The sequence below is a fragment of the Phocoena sinus genome, chromosome 4 (genome assembly GCF_008692025.1).
Source record: "Phocoena sinus isolate mPhoSin1 chromosome 4, mPhoSin1.pri, whole genome shotgun sequence".
Taxonomy (NCBI): Eukaryota; Metazoa; Chordata; class Mammalia; order Artiodactyla; family Phocoenidae; genus Phocoena; species Phocoena sinus.
The window spans coordinates 17,092,200-17,112,612 of NC_045766.1; the positions used below are offsets into that span (position 1 = coordinate 17,092,200).

Consider the following 20,413-nt stretch of genomic DNA (forward strand, 5'->3'; position numbering starts at 1 on the left):
AGCAATATTCAGGGATTCCTACCATCTGTAGGAGTGCTTTGTTTCGTTTGGGTTCTGTTTTTATGATGCATGTATACTGAAGAGTCAGATCATACCTCAGGATTTAGCAGTGGTCTCAAGCTGTGCTTCAAGAGACAGAGGGGCTTTAGTAGGCTAAGGGCTGCACGTGGACAACTAGACACCAAGTGGGAGTTCCCAAGACCCCATGCACCCTTCCACTGGGAATGCTTCCTCTGCTTTCAGGAATAATATTTGAAAGTTTGAAGACTACCGCTTTTGAGGATAAAACCCAAACTACTGTTCCCTGCATGGGCCTGACCCACCTGCCCTCCCACAGGCTTGCCTCTGCATTTGGGCTCTCATAGTTCTCCCCTCCAAAGTGGGCTTCCACTCTGCCACTCCCACATCACCCATCCTCTAAGACCTAGCTTCCATTGTGTCCTGAGAGATGTCCCTGAACCCCCGCCCTGTCATGTCCCATCTTCTCTCCTACCTCTAACCTCAGAACATTTGTTACTGCTGTTAAATAATTTGTAAGTAGAGTGATTTTAAGGGAAGTGAAAAAGAATCCTTTTTTTATTCCTTTTTTCATCACCCCCCCCAATCTTAGAACTTGCTTTTTGACCCCTTAGAATGTTTCTAGTGAAAAACAACCTCTTTCATTCCAAAAGTAAGAGCTCACCTGCTTCTCCTTTATTGTACATATGAGGAAACCGAAGTCCTACAAGTATGTACGTGAAGTCACAGAGTTTGTCCATGTCAGGAGACATGTCCTCTGACTCCTGCATCGTGCTGTTTCTACCCTATCTCCCCTGGACGTATGCTAACATACCATCAACTGACTTCCAAGTTATATCCACCCAAATAAGTTATAAGTTCTTTCAGGACATTGGCATTTTCTTACCCCAAGCTTTGAGAGATGACTATTTTATGAATCAAGTGGTAAATTATCTGAGTGGGCTAGAATGATGAATCTAAATCCAAAAGATAGAATTTAGCAAGGATGAATGAAGTCTAATTTGGAGATAACATGTTAATCGCATAAATGCCAAACAGGGTATGTCTAACATGGTAACAATTTGTGTGAGAGAGACATGAGGTTTCATGGACCACTTCGGGCAGGCAAACAGGAGAGACTGCAGATTGCAGGACATGGTAGTTCCCCGGTGGTCTGCTGGGCTCCCCACATCTGGAGAGCCAATCAGTGACTAGTGCCTCACTGCCAGAGACCTGCAGCCTGCTCTGTCTTGAAGGTCTCTGGGTCGACCTTCCTCTAAGTATTCCCAGCGCCTAACTGAGGAGCCTTCCTGCTGTGCTGCCTCCACCCTCCTGCTCTGGCTCTCCCACCTGGCTGGTGGTAGCCCTGCCCTGCCTGTGGCTCAGTGGCCGCCAGCACTCCACAGTGAATGCACAGTGAGAGGAGAGCAGAGAGCCTGAGGACTCCACATGGTCACGAGAAGTGTAGGAGAGAGCGTAGTCAAGTCAGAGAAGGGGTTTACATGCTGGGGAGTCAGAGAGAGGACTTTCCTATTTACAGGCAGTGAGGATCAATCTGTAGGTGGCATCAGGAAACACTGCCAGTGTTGAAGCTGACAACATAGAGAAGTTTAAAAAGATAGAAAACTATTTTGTTTAGTAGCCATAGTAACAGGCATTTACGTGACAATTTACTGTTTATACCAAATTATCATGTGGCACAATAGCCCGTATACACATACGTGTCTGATTAACTTGTCTGAATTGTACTTGATTATAGCCCTAACTTCCATTAGGGGTGCCAAGCATTTGTGTTCACTGCTTAGACCTTAATTGTCAGCGCAGATAGCAAGGTGAACTGCTCAGACTTTTAAAAAGTTAAAACTAACATTGCATATAAAGATGAGGATGTGTGTATAATGACCTTGGAAGTACTGTATCAGCTTGTTTTATTGGATTTTGTCTCTCTATTCTTAAAATCATTTATTTTTTTAAAAATTCATTTAATCATGTCTTCCAGTTAGCTAGGCTCATGTAATCCAGCTTTTCCTTGGCTACAGCCAGTCTTTTAGCACTCACTAAATCAGTCTTACTTTCCACCGTTCTTTGCTCTACAGACCGTCCTCATCCTTTGGCAGTGCCTGTATCACTGACCCTCGTGTGCTTGTGTTCTCACGACAGGTTGGCTATAGGAAAGGAGAAGACAACCCCTGGGGGACAACAAAGGAGGATGTGGTCAGAGCAATAAATGAACGTTTTTATGGATTCTTATAGTTTACAAAGCTACTTGGAGGACCTTCCCTGGTGGTCCAGTGGTTGAGATTTTGCCTTCCAATGCAGGGGGTGTGGGTTTGATCCCTGGTCAGGGAGCTAAGATCACAGATGCCTCACGGCCAAAAAACCAAAACATAAAACAGAAGCAATACGGTAACAAATTCAATAAAGTCTTTAAAAATGGTCCACATCAGGGCTTCCCTGGTGGCGCAGTGGTTGAGTCTGCCTGCCGATGCAGGGGACACGGCTTCGTGCCCTGGTGCGGGAAGATCCCACATGCCGCGGAGCAGCTGGGCCTGTAAGCCATGGCCGCTGAGCCTGCGCATCCGGAGCCTGTGCTCCGCAACGGGAGAGGCCACAGCAGTGAGAGGCCCGCATACCGCAAAAAAAAAAAAGGTCCACATCAAAAGAAAAGAGAAAAATCTCTCTCTTATAAAGCTACTTGGAAGGCCACCTTGAGTTTACAGTCTACTCTCCATGATGCTTAAGTGTAGCTGTAGAGACTGGGGTCTGTTTTTTAAGTGCAAAGAAAACTCTGTTTATGAAATCTGCATCTGTTGGTGAAGTTTAGCTCATTCATCTTCAACCTCAAACAGCGTGGAGAGATTAATGTCCATTTCTGATTAAATTCTCAGTGTGTAGTTTGTACTTTTTTCCACAGCTTTAAGTAGTAATGGAGAAGAAATGACTAGAGAATGAATCTAAAAGGAGCAAAAGCAGCATAGGATGGGCTTCCCTGGTGGCACAGTGGTTGAGAGTCCGCCTGCCGTTGCAGGGGACACGGATTCATGCCCCGGTACGGGAAGATCCCACATGCTGCAGAGCGGCTGGGCCCGTGAGCCGTGGCCACTGAGCCTGCGCATCCGGAGCCTGTGCTCCGCAACGGGAGAGGCCACAACAGTGAGAGGCCCGCGTACCACAAAAAAAAAAAAAAAAAAAAAGCATAGGAACAGAAACTGAGGAACAGCAAGGGAAGTATTTGTCACCACTGAGTTTTAGCCTCTAAGAGAAAGTTGAGAGAAAAGAATGAAAGTCTTCTGAACCGAACAAAGCCCTCCAGCTCCTCTAATTGGCTGATACAGTACCATCTTGACCCATCGTGCCTGTGGCCTGGAAGCTAGCCTCTCTGTACCTTTTTTCTTCATCTGCAGAACTGGATAAAAATACCCACCCTCTTCTGTATGGGATCATGTCAGGGCCAAATGAAATAACGGGCGTGAGACATTTTAAAAATGTTAAAGAACATTACAAATATTGGGTGATCATCTCTTCCTGTGTATCATTAGACAACCTTGCTTTCAGTTCTTTATGTTGTTGGGCCATTTTTAGATCTAATTATAGGTGTCAGTCAAGCTTTCTTTGCTCCAGCAACGCTGACTCTTTCCTCCTCCTCTAAATCTTAGTTTCCTAAACCCATTTTTAGCACATCTTATACTTCCTCACTTGTCATCCAGTCTTTTCCTTTGTAAAAAGCCTTGAGGGCTTCCCTGGTGGCGCAGTGGTTGAGAGTCCGCCTGCCGATGCAGGGGACACGGGTTCGTGCCCCGGTTTGGGAAGATCCCACATGCCGCGGAGCGGCTGGGCCCGTGAGCCATGGCCGCTGAGCCTGCGCGTCCGGAGCCTGTGCTCCGCAGTGGGAGAGGCCACGACAGTGAGAGGCCTGCGTACCGCAAAAAAAAAAAAAAAAAAAAAAAAAAAAAAAGCCTTGACATGAGCTTGTTCTCTCCTTTGTTATAAGTTTCTATTCTGTTGCACTCAGGTTGATATCATTTACTTTTTTTTTTAGGTTCTTATTGATCTCTGACTCCCTTTATCTTTTTTTTTTTGTCTGCAAGAAACCCACTTAATTAAAAAAAATTTTTTTAACATCTTTATTGGAGTATAATTGCTTTACAATGGTGTGTTAGCTTCTGCTGTATAACAAAGTGAATCAGCTATATGTATACATATATCCCCATATCCCCTCCCTCTTGCATCTCCCTCCCACCCTCCCTGTCCCACCCCTCTAGGTGGTCACAAAGCACCGAGCTGATCTCCCTGTGCTATACGCTGCTTCCCACTAGCTATCTATTTTACATTTGGTATGTCAATGCCACTCTCTCACTTTGTCCCAGCTTACCCTTCCCCCTCCCCATATCCTCAAGTCCATTCTCTATGTCTGCATCTTTATTCCTGTCCTGTCCCTAGTTTCTTCAGAACCACTTTTTTTTTAGACTCCATATATATGTGTTAACATACAGTATTTGTTTTTCTCTTTCTGACTTACTTCACTCTGTATGACAGACTCTAGGTCCATCCATCTCACTACAAATAACTCAATTTCATTTCTTTTTATGGCTGAGTAATATTCCACTGTATATATGTGCCACATCTTCTTTATCTATTCATCTGTTGATGGACACTTAGGTTGCTTCCATGTCCTGGTTATTGTAAATAGAGCTGCAGTGAACATTTTGGTACATGACTCTTTTTGAATTTTGGTTTTCTCAGGGTATATGCCCAGTAGTGGGATTGCTGGGTCATATGGTAGTCCTGTTTTTAGTTTTTTAAGGAACCTCCATACTGTTCTCCATAGTGGCTGTATCAATATACATTCCCACCAACAGTGTATGAGTGTTCCCTTTTCTCCACACCCTATCCAGCATTTACTGTTTGTAGATATTTTTGATGATGGCCATTCTGACTAGTGTGAGGTGATACCTCATTGTACTTTTGATTTGCATTTCTCTAATGTTTAGTGATGTTGAGCATCCTTTCATGTGTTTTTTGGCAATCTGTATATCTTTGGAGAAATGTCTGTTTAGGTCTTCTGCCCATTTTTGGATTGGGTTGTTTGTTTTTTGATTTGAGCTGCATGAGTTGCTTGTAAATTTTGGAGATTAATCCTTTGTCAGTTGCTTCATTTGCAAATATTTTCTCCCATTCTGAGGGTTGTCTTTTTGTCTTGTTTATGGTTTCCTTTGCTGTGCAAAAGCTTTTAAGTTTCATTACGTCCTATTTGTTTATTTTTGTTTTTATTTCCATTTCTGTAGGAGGTGGGTCAAAAAGGATCTTGCTGTGATTTATGTCATAGAGTGTTCTGCCTGTTTTCCTCTAAGAGTTTTATAGTGTCTGGCCTTACATTTAGGTCTTTAATCCATTTTGAGTTTATGTTTTGTGTATGGTGTTAGGGAGTGTTCTAATTTCATTCTTTTACATGTAGCTGTCCAGTTTTCCCAGGACCACTTATTGAAGCGGCTGTCTTTTCTCCATTATAGATTCTTGCCTCCTTTATCAAAAATAAGGTGACCATATGTGTGTGGGTTTATCTCTGGGCTTTCTATCCTGTTCCATTGATCTATGTTCCTGTTTTTGTGCCAGTACCATACTGTCTTGATTACTGTAGCCTTGTAGTATAGTCTGAAGTCAGGGAGGCTGATTCCTCCAGCTCCATTTTTCTTTCTCAAGATTGCTTTGGCTATTCGCTCACTCTCTTTATCTTAATCCTTTGTTTTTAAGCAGATGCAGGCCAGCCATACATTTTTAAAAAATGGTCAAAGTGTATTGTCTTGCCATCCGCTGCCCTTCCAGTTTTTTCTTTTGGCACTTTCTCCAAGGGCCCGATACCCTCATGTTGCCCAACCTTTAGCTGCTCAGGGTGACCCACTACATGAAAAACAAGTCAGCCCTTTCCCATCTACTTCAAAACATATCTATTCTGTACTTTATCTCTTAGGATTCTGCCTTTGGGTCATAAAAAATTTGTAAATGTTAATCCCAGTGATTTACTACTCTTTATGAGCTGATGTGTACACATTTTAACTGGAGTCTTCTGAATAAAAGACTGTAATCTAAGGAAATGAAAGTTTTTAATAGTGGAAGTAGCCCCACTGGAGATAGTAAGTGCACAGTCCCTGGAAGTGTTTCGCTGAGCTGGTGACCACTTCCCAAGGATGAACTAGAAGATTCCTGATCCCTTCCAATTCTGAAAAATCCGTAGTAGCTCTAGTGGTGGGAGCTTCAAGCACCTTGGCAAGCCAGTTCCAGTCTCTCCTTGTATTTTCTCCCTTTTTGTGGCTCTGCACCCCCCACCTCCATAATACAGGCTATTCTTTCAAATTTTCCAGCAGTTACCAACAGCCTGTCATATTTAAGAGCATTTTCTTGGCAAACCACCATTCTGCATGAAAGGAAGGATTGGGATTGGGGAAAGTGGATTTGACAGTTACCACCCAAAGTATGTTAATTGTAAGCTTTGTACCTTGGCAGTCATAATTTATACAATAAACAAAATCCATTTGTTTGCTAAGCAACACCTTTCCCTCATTCTTGACCTCAGTGGAGGTATTTGACCTCTGGACTTAAGAAATCTTAAATTCCATCCTGCTTGCAGCACCGCTTTAGTGGCCCTGGCAGAAGCAATCTCATTTCTGCCCTGTACTTACCTTCCTTGTCCTGAATCTCACCATCCATATCGTCATCTCTGACATGAACCCAGCAGCCCTGGGCATTCTCTCAGCATAACTGATCTCAGATGAGGTACTATGCAGGCTTCTGTGGGGATCCCCCATGCACTGAGGCCTCACATCAGGAGCAGCTTCACTTCAACCTATTGTGGGTTCACATCCAGTCATCTGTCAGAGGGGAAGCTTCCCTTTGTAGAATAAGGCTCAACAGATCCTATATCTAATATGAATAATAAGAATATCTTTATCCAATGACAAGATGTGACTCTCTGAAGAGCTTCAGATTTGGGAATACATTTTATGTGTATATATAAAATTGGGATCATTTATAGAGACTATTTCTCTGCTAATATTTAGATATTATTATTACTTGGAAGAATTTTCCCTCTAGAAAAAAAGCAGGTTAATTTGGTACAGACTGTCTCTTATAAGAGTATAAGAATAATTTTTCTTAATTGAAAGAAAGAGCTTTTTTATTGAGGAGAAAAAAATCATTATCTTTTAGGGTATTGTATTTAATTCTTTCTAAGGCTTTTATAATATGTAGTCATTTGTGGTATCTTCTAAATAAATAATAGCATTTTAATTTTTGCCTTTCAGCTTTCACCTGAATTGTATCCATTTAAATAGATTTATAGCTGTTTTCTTGAACAGTCCAGGCTTTTCTGGTTCTTTTTGCACCTGGGGCTTAATAACACAATAAGCAAAGGAGAGAGAGGGAGAGAGGTGATAGAGTGTATTGACACCAAGTGAGTGAGCAATAAAGGTGGCTGTGTTTTCCTGCCAAAGGGGGAAAGGCATATACAACCATGACGTTCAGTCACTTCTTTTTTTTCCTAAAGGTAGAAAATATATGATGTAAGAGTGGTAGGAAGGGAGGGAGACTGGTTGCTTTTTCAGGTTAGGGGAAAGAAACATCACTATAAATGCACTTGAAGAAAAGGCAAATGGATTTTCATTTTCTTCATTAAACATGTCATCTTCTTATTTTGTTTCCCCTCTGTCTTGCTGAATCTACTCCAGCTGATGTATCTGCCTCTGCCCCAGTTTTGCTCCTCCAAGGGCCCTTCTGTCCACTGTGGCATGAAGGGTAAAAGCCACAAAGGCCCTTTCTTTGGTCATGTCATCTCTTCACTGCCCCTTGGCTTACACTGTATTTGTGCTTTATTTGCAGGTCTGTGGCTGTCCTCTTTATTGGAAAACCCCCATGTTCAGGGCTGCAGGGGGAGAGAGGACAGGATTTGTGTCAGCCCAGTCATTCATTGCCATGTGGAGAAAGTAAGTATGAGTGCAGTTACTCTGGGGCTGGGCAAGGAATTGTCTGGCCCTCATGACATGCTTTATAAAAGTCACTTATTTTACTCATTTATTAATTTTCCCCTTATCCTTTGTTTCAACAAGTAAAATTCAATGACTCACAGCTTATTATGCCCACACACAAATTCTTTCCCTAAGCCTTTATCTTACGTCTCTAATCAGTAAAACAGACCTTCAGAAATACTTCTTTAATGACTATTTGGTAGTTTCTTAGTTTCACTTGTTAACAATTTGAGTCTTAGGATTTGACTCTTGCAGCAGTGACATAAATGCTCCTTTAAGGGGAGCAGACCACACATGTCACATGCTTCCATTCTCATGTGATCAAATTTAGAATTGTATGTAGTTGATTTCTTAAAAATAGCTGAATTCTAGTAGATTTTAGTTACTACTTTTTGAAAGCTCCAGTTAAGGAACAAAGGAATAGTACATCTATCAAGATACTCCTGGATTTTAACATCCTGACAAGTTTTCTTGAACTCAAATCCAACTTTCTTCTCTCTTTTGTTTTTTTCTCCCTTCTTTCTTCTTTAGAAGTTATTTCTTGATATATTTATCAATTTAAGAGACTGTTATAGTATGCCCCTTCTACCTCTTCTAACTGATCAGCCTTCTTTAAATATGCTCTTCTCATCTTTTCTGGGCTAGATACCCTTCCTGATGAACTATTGGGAAATGCTGTTCACCTGATGTCACTATTATCATCATCATCATTTAAAATCAACATATAATAGCAGCAAAATTCAGCTTACAGATTCTTCTGGTTCTTCCATGCCACCTCAAAGCCCTTAGTAGTATAATGCTTGAGAACATAATAGGTGATGAATAACTGTATTCTTATTTTGAAAAATCTAGCAGCAAGTTGAGTTCACCAAGTTCTTCTTGCATTACAATAGAACTAAAGTGATCAGGGGATATAAGACTACCAGTTAATGGACTTCTTTTAAAGAACGACATCAAAGCTAAAAGTTATAAATGCTTCATGTTTTCCAGGTGAGTTTTAGTCATTTTGTTACAGGGAATAGTTCTAAGTTGTTCAAATACCAAGGACTAGAATGGCCCTAGGACTAGAACCACTCCTCATACACCAGCAGGATGACCCTCCAAAGTCAGGGCCGTGGTCACCATTCCACCTCTCCTATAGCAAATAGGAAACAGCTAGATAAAAATCTTAAAAAAAATTTTTGTGTGTGTAGTCGTAAAAGAAGAACTCCTTGGAGTCTAGAATTAGCAAAACAGCACTAATTAGGAGTAAACCAGTAAAAGAATTGGCATTTGCCATTCTGGCTGTCTCTGGCACCCTAGAACCTGAGGGAAGAAAATAGAGCCAAGGGCCTGAACAATAGGGGGGGTCAGCTTGGATTCCCTCTCCTTTCCCTACCAGTAAAGCCAGGACTTCAGCTGGGTGGTCTGCTTGTCTATTATTAATTATTATTGTTGTTATTAGAAGTCAGTGTATAACAGTAGCAGAATTGAAGATCTTGAAATGTGTAGATGTTCTAGCTTTCATTCAGCTAGCTTCTCTCCCCCTGGTAGGTGCCAGGCCCTGAAAAATGCCTCAGGTGGAGTGTGAACAAGGGTTAGAAAGAATAGGGATGTTACACAGCTCTTGTCCTGGGTATCTTCAGCCATTGAGTTCAGCATTGTTGGCAAAAGCCATCTAACAATCTGGGAAAGGAGCAAAAAGTGAGTTATTATTTCAGAGAACGTGTTGAAGAAGCTGGGAGATTAAAAAGGGGTGGGGGGAGTAGTTCATTCTATAAAAAATTAGAGCCAGAGAGAAGAACTATAACTACTTACATTCTAAGTTACTTTGAATATGCTAGGACCCTATGTTTGTGAGCCTGAGGCTGACTATCAAAGAAAAACTAGTAATCAACTTGTTTATCGGCAGTTAACTGCATAATATTAAGGAAAGTAACAGCCAGTTTTTTGTCTTAGACTTCGTGTCACCGGGATAGGGTGGACATTTCTGTTGGTGGACAGAGCAGCAGCACCCGCAACAGCTATATTCCTTTATTGAGATGAATCATTTTCACTCTATCTCTAAGGAAAAGAGATTATTTCTGCAAAGGCAAAAGGCAAAAAGACTTGAAGCACAAGTCTTCATTTTCAGTTACTGTAGGACACTGCTTATGAAGTTATACAGCATGAGCAACTGTCCCTGTCTTTTTTCATTAAAAAAAATTTTTTTTAAATTCTGTGAACAGATAACTGATGTCTGTATCAAAGCTTTATTTTCTGGCCAGATACTATAACGACTGGAGCGCCCTCTAGTGGGAGCTCCTTTCTCAGCACCTAAAATGCGTGCTTTAAAGGAGACTCAAGTATGGCTATTTTGGGAGACAAAGCAACTAAGCAGGATGGTTTGAATTACCACACTGACCTTAAAGAAGACATGTGTTTATTTTTATAATTTTTTACAAATTGTACCCTTTGCATAAAGTGACTTGGGTCCAAGTATAGTATATAAAACTTTCAAGTACAAAAAAATAACTGGCAGGACTTCCCTGGTGGCTCAGTGGTTAAGAATCCGCCTGCCAGTGCAGGGGACACGGGTTCGATCCCTGGCCCAAGAAAATCCCACATGCCGCGGAGCAACTAAGCCTGTGCGCCACAACTACTGAGCCTGCGCTCTAGAGCCCACGAGCCACAACTACTGAGCCAACGCACCACAACTACTGAAAGCCCGTGTGCCCTACAGCCCGCACGCCGCAACTACTGAAGCCCGTGCGCTCTAGGGCCCGCGTGACACAACTACTGAGGCCCACGTGCCTAGAGCCCATACTCCACAACAAGAAAAGCCACCGCAAGGAGAAGCCTGCGTACCGCAACAAAGAGTAGCCCCCGCTTACCACAACTAGAGAAAGCCCACGTGCAGCCAAAAAATAAATTTTAAAAAATTAAAAAAAAAATAACTGGCAGATAATGACACAGAATTAAAACATATTGGCATATACATACACATGCTGACTTGCTCCAGTAATAGGCTCTATATAATCTTGGGGGGAAAGTCAAATACAAAAGTTAACAGCAAAACAGGAAATAGTTTGCCTCCTGTCCCAGTGTTTATGGGGTGGAGGCTTCTGAGCCCTCCTCTGAGTGGTTTGAGCATGAACACCTTAACAGGCTCTTGTTCCCCTGCCTCTGCTCCCCGTCCCTTCCCTGCTCTGCTGCCCATTTCATATCTGTATTTTGACATCTGTTTCTCTTGCAGTCAAGACATTTTTAGGGGAAAGGCATTGCTCCACAGCTTTTCTTTTTGAGTTCCCAGTTTACCAGCTTTGTGACAGAGCTCCTCTTACACAGAGTCAGTAATATTGTCCCAGCTTTTTTATGCTTTACTTCCTCTTACCTTTTCATGTCAAAGTGTGATTTTTCGACTAACAAAACAATATTTCATCCTAAGAGCTCTGGATGATAGTTTAGGATAGCTATGTTTACCTTCTTTCTCCAGCTTTCACGCCTTTTTTTAATCTCTTTCTCTCCTGCCTTATAGAGTTCACCAGCCACTAGCATTGGCTGAGAATCAGAATTCACCTTTTCTCTCTGATTCATGCTTCTGATCGCAAAAGGCCATACCTGATTTGACTTTTCCCTCTTAGAGAGTCTCTCATCTGTCAGTGTCTGTGCAGTTCGTACTTAGTGGTGCTATACCTCACTGCCTTTTGTTGTGATCATCCCACCCATTTTCTTATCCTAAGAGGTGATTCCCATCAACACCTATTTCAGTAATCTTTTTCTGAAATGTATATTTATTTAACTTTGGGGGTCCTGAGCATGCTGAAAAATGTTAAGGAAAATAAATATAAAGATCATTCTATGGCTTTAATAATCGCAAATGAAGTCAGTTAAGGGTATATCTGTTAGATCACAAACATTTTTTGAGAATCTTCAATGTGAAAGTCACTATATCTAGTGTTAAGGGAAAAAAAGAGCTATAACTTTGCCTGCCCTTTAGGTGCCAGAGAAATAAAAGAAAGTTCGTGGTACAATGGTGTATGTAATACATACAAATTAAATAGTACAAAGATCAGTAAGGAATTTAGTTGTCAGAGAAGGTTTTTTGAAAGAGGTAGTTTATTAGCTGGACCTTAAAGAATAGCCAGCGTTCAGATAGCAAAGTTGGGAGAGGTGGTGTTCTAGGAGAGTAAAACAACATGAGAAATGGCACCGAGGCAAGAATGCACACAGCATGCTCAGAGAAGAGTGGTTCAGGCCAGCTGCCCGGAGTGGACGTTTCATTTATCATAGTAGTGAGATAGGCAGACTCTAGCCTAATTAAAGAGGGCCTTAAATGCCCAACTTAGACATCTAGACTTACTCATATAAGTGGTAGAAAACTGTTGAACATTTTTGGAAAAGGGAATTATATAATCAAAGAATGTTTTAGAATGATGAATTGTCCATGATGTGAGGTTGCATGGACACTGAAGCCTGTTATGACCCTCTTCCCTTCTAAAGGTCTCAGCATGAAGGAATAAGACCCTGGACTTGATGATAAGACAGAAATAGGAAGGAAGGAATGGTTGTCTAAAATGTTTTGAGGAAATATTCCTTAGGACTCTAGTATTCCCATCCCAAATTCCAAGCACCTAGTGGTCTAAGTTAGAAAGCTGGGAGTCATCATGGACTTCCCCCCTTTTACCCCTCCACACCTATCAACTACCATTTCCTTTCACTTGAACCATATTTGCCCCTTTCTCTTCATCTCCCACTGCCAGTATCCATGCTCAGGCCCTTGGAAAGATTTCTGCTTGATATTTTTGAAAAACACATCTGGTCATGTCTCAGTCCAAGTTAAAATTCTTCTGTGAGTAGGCGAAAGTCCAGGCTTCTTGACCTAACATAAAAGGGCCTCCAGGGTCCAATCCTACATGCTCATGTCCCCTTCCCTTACCACCCCGTGCTTGCAGCTGCTCAAATAATCTGTGCAGGCTCACACCAGGTCTTTGTACATGCATCCCTCTTGATCTGCAGTAGTCCACTTTCCTACTTCACAACTCTTCAGGGAATTTCACTGGTCCTCCTGTGTCTTTCCATGACACCCTGAGTTTATTACTTCTGTAATAACATTATACAGGATTATACATCTTATTGGTGTAGCTCTTTCACTAGACTGTAAGTTCCTTACAGGGCACAAAACTATGTCTTGGGCTTCCCGGTGGTGCAGTGGTTGAAAGTCCGCCTGCCGATGCAGGGGACACGGGTTCGTGCCCCAGTCTGGGAAGGTCCCACATGCTCCGGAGCGGCTGGGCCCGTGAGCCATGGCCGCTGAGCCTGCGCGTCCGGAGCCTGTGCTCCGCAATGGGAGAGGCCACAACAGTGAGAGGCCCGTGTACCGCATAAACAAACAGACAAACAAACAAAAAACTATGTCTTATTTTCTTTGTATTTCAAGTATTCACAAGGCCAGACAGTATCTGGCACACAATTAGCATTCAGTAAATGATTAAGGAAGAAAAGCAAGAAAGGTTGGAAACTAATTGGATGTGGAGAATAAGGAAGAGAAATAAGTTTAAAATGACTTCAAATTTTCAAGCCCAGATAACTTGGAGTGGTACCACCATTAACAAAAATAGACATCCATGATTTTTGAGAGGAAGATTTTAAATTTGGTTTTCGCTATTTTGACTTTGCTGTCAGAGTATAGCATCCAGATGGAAATGTCCAGCAATTAGTTGGATGTGACGAATTCTTAGAACTGGAAGATTTAATAGGGCCTTCATTTTCTTCTTAAGCCTGGTGCTTCAAAGTCTAATTTCAAAAGCCCCCTACCACGTTAGTCCTGAATGTGTCTGCCAACCTGGACAAGCAGAAGTTCATGTCTTACGTGGTATGTAGTGGTCCATCAGATGTGTTCCCTCCTATTGGGCAGCTCTGGAGTTCTGGTTCCAGATGCCCTGAGCTAACCTGAACAGACATTCTCCTTCAAGTGTATTTTTACATGCATTAGTTCAGTTGACTCTGTGGTCTCAGAAGCATTCTACAAAAATAATGTACCGTCTTGTTGTTGAGCTTTTATTAAGATGGCCCTTTGACAAAATCAAGAGCATGGAAAAATTTCCTTTTTTTAATCACTGAAAAGAGAGCACTTGATTCTTGATCTAAATGGCCTTCAGATCAGACTGAAATTACCAACTATTGATGTTGTAGTCATTGTTCATAGTAGCCAGTCTTCCTAAGCAATTGTTTCTTTTCTAGGTTGCTGAGTAACCATCATGATGATGCCTCTAAGTTTATCTGTCTTCTTGCAAAGCCCAGCTGCAGCTATCTAGAACAGGATGATTTTGTTCCTTTACTTCAGGTAATTTTCATTTCCTTTTAAAAATGGGTTTTATTTGTAGAGTTTCAGAGTCTTTTAAAATTTTTTCAACTGTGAGATATGTCAACTGAGATATACAAATTTAGAGGTCAGATTTCTAGACAAGTTGTTTCCAAGCTTGTTTTAGCAGCAAAATCCTTTTGTTTAGAGAAAATTAACACTGATAATAGTATAAACAGATAATAGTATGAAACAGATAAAACAGGGCTACTCCCACTGAAGCAGAAGAGAGAGGCCTTACTCAGCCTCTCCTCTTGCCCACCCACAGTAGTCACAGAAGCACCTTCTGAAACCAGGCAATTGGCCTAGTTGAGTAGACCTTTGTTAAGGTTAAAGAGAAAGAGATCGCCAACAGAAAGAGCCCACTTGGGGAATATTTATATCCAGGCCTTCTGATGAGAATCAATTGCATGCCAATACTGGATCTGTTTTTATTATAGCATTCTTCATAGCCTGATACATTACTTGTTAATATTCTTAATTTCATATTTAAATATTACATTTTTCTAAGTAGTTCACAAATTACTTGAAGCTGAGACCTGCCTTTCATTTCTGTTGAATGCACATCATTTTTTTAGTTGTTCTAGTAAATCCTTGTTTACTGTTAGTTAGGATACCTAAAGAAGGGCAGAAAGATGCATTAATGTAGTGCAGGTTTTTTTAAGTTGTATTCGTGGCTACCATGAATTTTTTAATAGATTTTTGTTGAATTGCAACATACATACACAAAAAGACACACTAATCACAGTGCATCAATTAATTTTCACAGTGTGAGCACATCTGTGTAACTAGCACCCAGATGAATAACCAAAAATTACCAGTACTCCCAAAGTTCTTCATGCTCCCTCCCAGTCACTGATGCCCTAGGGGAACCACTATCCTGACTTCTAACACTGTATGACATAGATTTCTAGTTGTTGGAACAGTTTTACATGTTCAGAAAATGAAGTTTGGTTGTAATTTATTTTGTGTGCAGGGTTTTGAGCTTGTCTTAATTTGCATGGTAGCCTTGATTATCCTTAGACTCATCTGCTACATGTTTTTGTTCCCCTTTAAAAAGTGTTCATGGGAATGAGGATTGTTAATCGTTTCTTACATTTAATCAAGATCATCATACATAATATCCAATATTATGTGTTCCTATTTATGTTTTGTGAAAGTTCTCCAGCCACCCCTCACCCTCACCAGCTCAATCCATTCGCAGCCGTGCTCTGTCTCCTACAAACTGCATCTTTTTGGCCCCCTTCCCCTAATAGCTTCTGGTTGGGTCTGGCAGATGGATAGCACCGCCAGGAGGTGGGAGGGCAGAAAAGAAAGAAGTTAGCATTTTTTCCCAACTCTTTGCTTCAGCACAGTAATGTATTTCTCTATAATACAGCTTCTGCTGGATGGCCGCTTCTCCACAGTTGTAGTGCCTACTGGGCTCCTGTAGCTCTGTTCCTCCCCTTGCCCTTTGGCCCTAGGGATTGTAACAATATCTTTCTGTTGCTCATCCCCGGTGCCTTCCACTCCCTTGTTTGTTCCCTTAACCTCCCCACGACTCCACACATAATTGCTTCGTGAAAGGTTCATATGGGTGAATTCTTTTTCCTATGGGGACCTACCTTGACTGAGTTTTATCAGAAGCTTTAATAAAAGCTTTGACAGGAATATAAATTAAGCTGTACCAAGAGAATTATGAACAAACAACAAAATTATGAGTTAGTGGACATTTTTACTTCCTTCCCTTAAATGTAAGGAGAAGTTTTATTTTCATATAAGATGTGGACGTATGGAGTCTTCTGGTAAAAGATGACAGACTGATACATTCTCCTCCCATTCTTTTCCAAACTCCTCCAGTTAAAATATAGATATTTAAAAGGAATAAATCCATGAAAATTAATGGAATGGCATAGAGGAACAGAGGAAGAAAAAAATCAGTATACAAGATAGGTAGTATTCCTTGAAGATAGAAAGCAGAAGCAGGCTAAGGAGACCACAGCCTGGAACGAGGGGCTGTATATGGGCTGCAGTGGAGAAGTGAGCTACTCTGTTCCACTCTGCTCATTAGGATCCCAGAGAGGCTGTAAACTTGGAGCTGGCAGAGCTAATGAGAAGTATTAGAAATGGGGAATCATTGAAGGCTGGTATACAGAGCAGTTGACCAGTTGACTCCTTACCTGGTTCCCAAATGTAAAGTGCAGCCTGACAAATTAACAAGCAATAGAGCATGTTAAGACAAATTCCAGTAGAGGAACATCCTAGATAGTGTCTGGCCAGTACTCATCAAAACTGTCAAGATCATCAGAAAGAAGGGAAGTCTGAAAAACTGTCTTAGCCGGAAGGAGCGTAAGGAGGTACAATAGCTAAATGTAATATGAGATCCTAGAACAGAAAAAAATACATTAGGTAACAACTAAGGAAATGTGAATTAAGTATGGCCTTGAATAATAGTAATAATAATGTATCAATATTGGCTTATTAATTATAGCAAATGCTAATGTAAGATGTTAATAATTAGGGATCTGGGTGCAAAATATGGGAACTTTATACTGTCTTCTCAATTTTTCTGGAAGGCTAAAACTGTTCTAAAAAGGCATTTTTAAAAAATAATTACTATATTCAGGGAGATTATATAAAACAAGAATAGATGCTGACACAAGAAAGAGCTGTTTGAATTTTAAAATGTAAGTGCCAAAATTTTAAATTTCAACATAAGGCCTGGAAACTAAAGTTAAGGATATCTCTGGCACACACAAACTCACAGATGGGGGAGAAAGAGAGAGACAGAAGAGAAGACATAAAGGACCAATTCAAGAATTTCAACATCTAACTAACTGGAATCTGAGGAAGAAAGAAGGGAAAAAATGGAGAGAAGGAAATCATCAAAGAAATAATATAAGAGTCATCAAGGAAATAATACAGGATGGAGAGAATTGGGAAGACTGGAGTGATAGGATGGGTCCAGAGAGCAGGAACCCAGTGGGATTCCTTGGGATTCCTGTTTCCTTTCTTGAGGAAATACAACATGCCTGTGTAACCATCATCTGATCAAAAACAGAATGTGACCCTCCCATCCCAGCCTCTCATGTTCCCTCCAGTTACTGCCCACAGAACCAGAATATACAGAATATAAATCTTCTGGTTGAAAGGAGCCTCTGAGTGCCAAACACAGTGAATAAAAAAAAGATATACATAAACCAGTCCTCTTGAAATTTTAGAAAACCACTGGAATCCCCCAGAGAGAAAAACCAGGTCACCTTAATAAGAATAAGAATCAGGATGGTATTAGATTCTCATTGGCAGCTCTGGGGAAATGGATTTGAATTCAGATTTCTACATCCTGCCAAGCTATCAATCGGATATGAGGTTAGAATAAAGTCATTTAAAAATTCAGAAAGTTTATCTCCTGTTTTCTTAGAGAGTTACGGGAATATATTCTACAGCAAATTAAGTAAAACAAAAAAGAGAAATGCATGAGATACAGGAAAGAGTGGATTCGATCCAGAGAAGCAGTGAAATAAAGTCCCAGGTTGGCAACTGAAGAACAGCCAGTCCAGAATAGAGAAGGTGGAGGATTTCTCTGGAAAGGGAGGTAGAAGGGGATAGTTGTTACATGTGAGAACAGGGAAACTGGAGAGTATGATGAAGATGCAGCATCGTGTATCAACAAGCTAAAGAAAAGCAATTAGAAACTCCTTGAAAAATGAAAAACCTGTGTAAGACAGTCATGTATAAACACGAAGCAAACTGAAATGTGACATGATTATAAACAACTGATGGAGGGTAAGAAAAGGAAGTTCATCTAACCTCAATGCCTGGAACATTCTCCTTTGAATGCCCCCAAGGGACATGATGTTGGACCAATAAGAAATGAAATGCATTCCTTATATGCTGCTTAACTTAGCATTCAACAGTATTTATATAATCAAAATGTCATAAAATATTTTGATGTATAACACCTAAAGTCACTCTATGGATTAACTGTAGAAAATTTTATTATGGTTGCAGAACAGTATTTAAACAACCTGAACAATGTAAAAGTCAAAATATTGCCAACAAAATGTGAAAGAGAAAAAGGAGAAGAGAAAATAAGGGTAGGGGTGCTATAATCACCATCCTATGTAAAAGGAAATTAAGGCACTAAGATGAATGGGGTGAAAATTAAATGTATAAATAGATTATTTGCAGTTTACAAAGATAACCAATACAAGAACTAAAAATCATAACCTCAAATATTGGGTAAGGTGAGTAAAGTGGGACAGTTTAAATGAACTAAACCCTCATCTTCCCTAGCAAAGAATAATAGATATTGTCTAAAGTTGATAGAGCTATAAAGAAAAGTAATTGTAGGGACTTCACTGGTGGTGCAGTGGTTGAGAACCCACCTGCCAACGCAGGGGACACGGGCTTGAGCCCTGGTCCAGGAAGATCCCACATGCTGCGGAGCACCTAAGCCCATGTGCCACAACTACTGAGCCTGTGCTCTAGAGCCCGCGAGCCACAACTACTGAGCCCATGTGCCACAACCACTGAAGCCCACATGCCTAGAGCCTGTGCTCCACAACAAGAGAAGCTACCGCAATGAGAAGCCCACACGCTGCAATGAAGAGTAACCTCCGCTCTCCACAACTAGAGAAAGCCTGAGTGCAGCAATGAAGACCCAGCACAGCCAAAAATAAATAAATTTTTAAAAATAAATTAATTTTAAAAAGTGATGCCTATTAAAAAGAGTAATTGTAACATAGTATTTAATTATACTTAAATAATAATTAAATTTTATGTTTAATTATAGAGTTAAGCAGCAAAAGAAATAAAAATATGAATGATTCAAAAGAAGTGGGGCTAAAGGTGCATGGATGGGGTAGGTTGGTAGAATGGTTCTTCCATGATAAGTTCTTATATACTCCTTGATTTTATACCATGTGTATATGTAATTTCTCTTATTTTTATTATGGATAATTTTGAGCATATACAAATGCAGGCAGAGTGATCTACTGAACCCCCATGTACCCATCACCCACCTCCAATAATGATCAGAAACCAAAGAGACAGAGAATTTAAAAAATAGTAGCACTTTCAGTAAGTTGAAATCTTGGTATGGGGAAAACATTAACAAAATAGACCACCAATTAACTAATTTCATCAAGAAAAAGGAGAAAGAACTAATAGACAAAATAAGAAATGACAAGGAGGAACAGAAGAAATTTTTTAAAAATCATAAAAGACTATTTTGCAGGCCTCAAATTTATTTGGAAATAAATTTGAAAACCTAGCTGAAATGGAAAATTTCCTAGGAAAATACATCTGACCAAAATTGACCCCATTTTATTTATTTATTTATTTTATTTATTTTATTTATCTATTTTTGGCTGTGTTGGGTCCTCGTTGCTGTGCACGGGTCTTCTCCAGTTGAGGTGAGTGGGGGCCACTCCTTGCTGCAGCGTTAGGGCTCCTCATTGCGGTGGCCTCTTCTGTCACAGAGCACAGGCTCTAGGCACACAGGCTTCAGTAGTTGTGGTGCATTGGCTCAGCAGTTGTGGCTCATGGGCTGTAGAGCTCAGGCTCAGTAGTTGTGGCGCACAGGCCCAGCTGCTCCGTGGCATGTAGGATCCTTCCGGACCAAAGCTTGAACCCATGTCCCCTGCATTAGCAGGTGGACTCTCAACCACTGTGCCACCAGGGAAGCCCAACCCCATTTTATTTAGAAAGCTTAACAAAGTAATTTCCTTAGAAGAAGTAGAGATCTTTATTAAGGAACTACCCCACAAAAAGCACCAGGCCCAGGTAGTTTCACAAGGGAATTCTACAAAACCTTCAAAGACCAGATAGTCCTAATGCTTAATAAATTATTCCAGAGAATTGAAAAGGAAGGAAAACTCTATAGCTCCTTCTATAAAACAACTGATACATAAACCAGGTACAGACAGTACAAAAAAGAAAATTGCAAATGAATATAATTCATGATTAATAATAAAAAGTAATAAATAAAATATTAAAAAGATGCATACAACCTGGTGGGATTTATTCCAGGAAGTCAAGATTGCTTCAGTATTAGGATCTTTTTTAATATCACATGTTGTTTCTAAGAAAAAAA

General features: G+C 40.6%; 1 protein-coding gene across 2 annotated transcripts in view; it reads left to right on the forward strand.

Annotated features, from left to right (window-relative positions):
• PPP2R3A (protein phosphatase 2 regulatory subunit B''alpha) overlaps positions 1–20,413 on the forward strand; it is a 221,397-nt gene that overhangs the window by 86,636 nt on the left and 114,348 nt on the right. For both annotated transcript variants that reach the window (XM_032630859.1, XM_032630857.1), the window contains 2 exons: positions 7,870–7,973; positions 14,217–14,319. In XM_032630859.1, the coding sequence (XP_032486750.1) occupies positions 7,870–7,973; positions 14,217–14,319 (207 nt within the window). The remainder of the gene's footprint in view (positions 1–7,869; positions 7,974–14,216; positions 14,320–20,413) is intronic.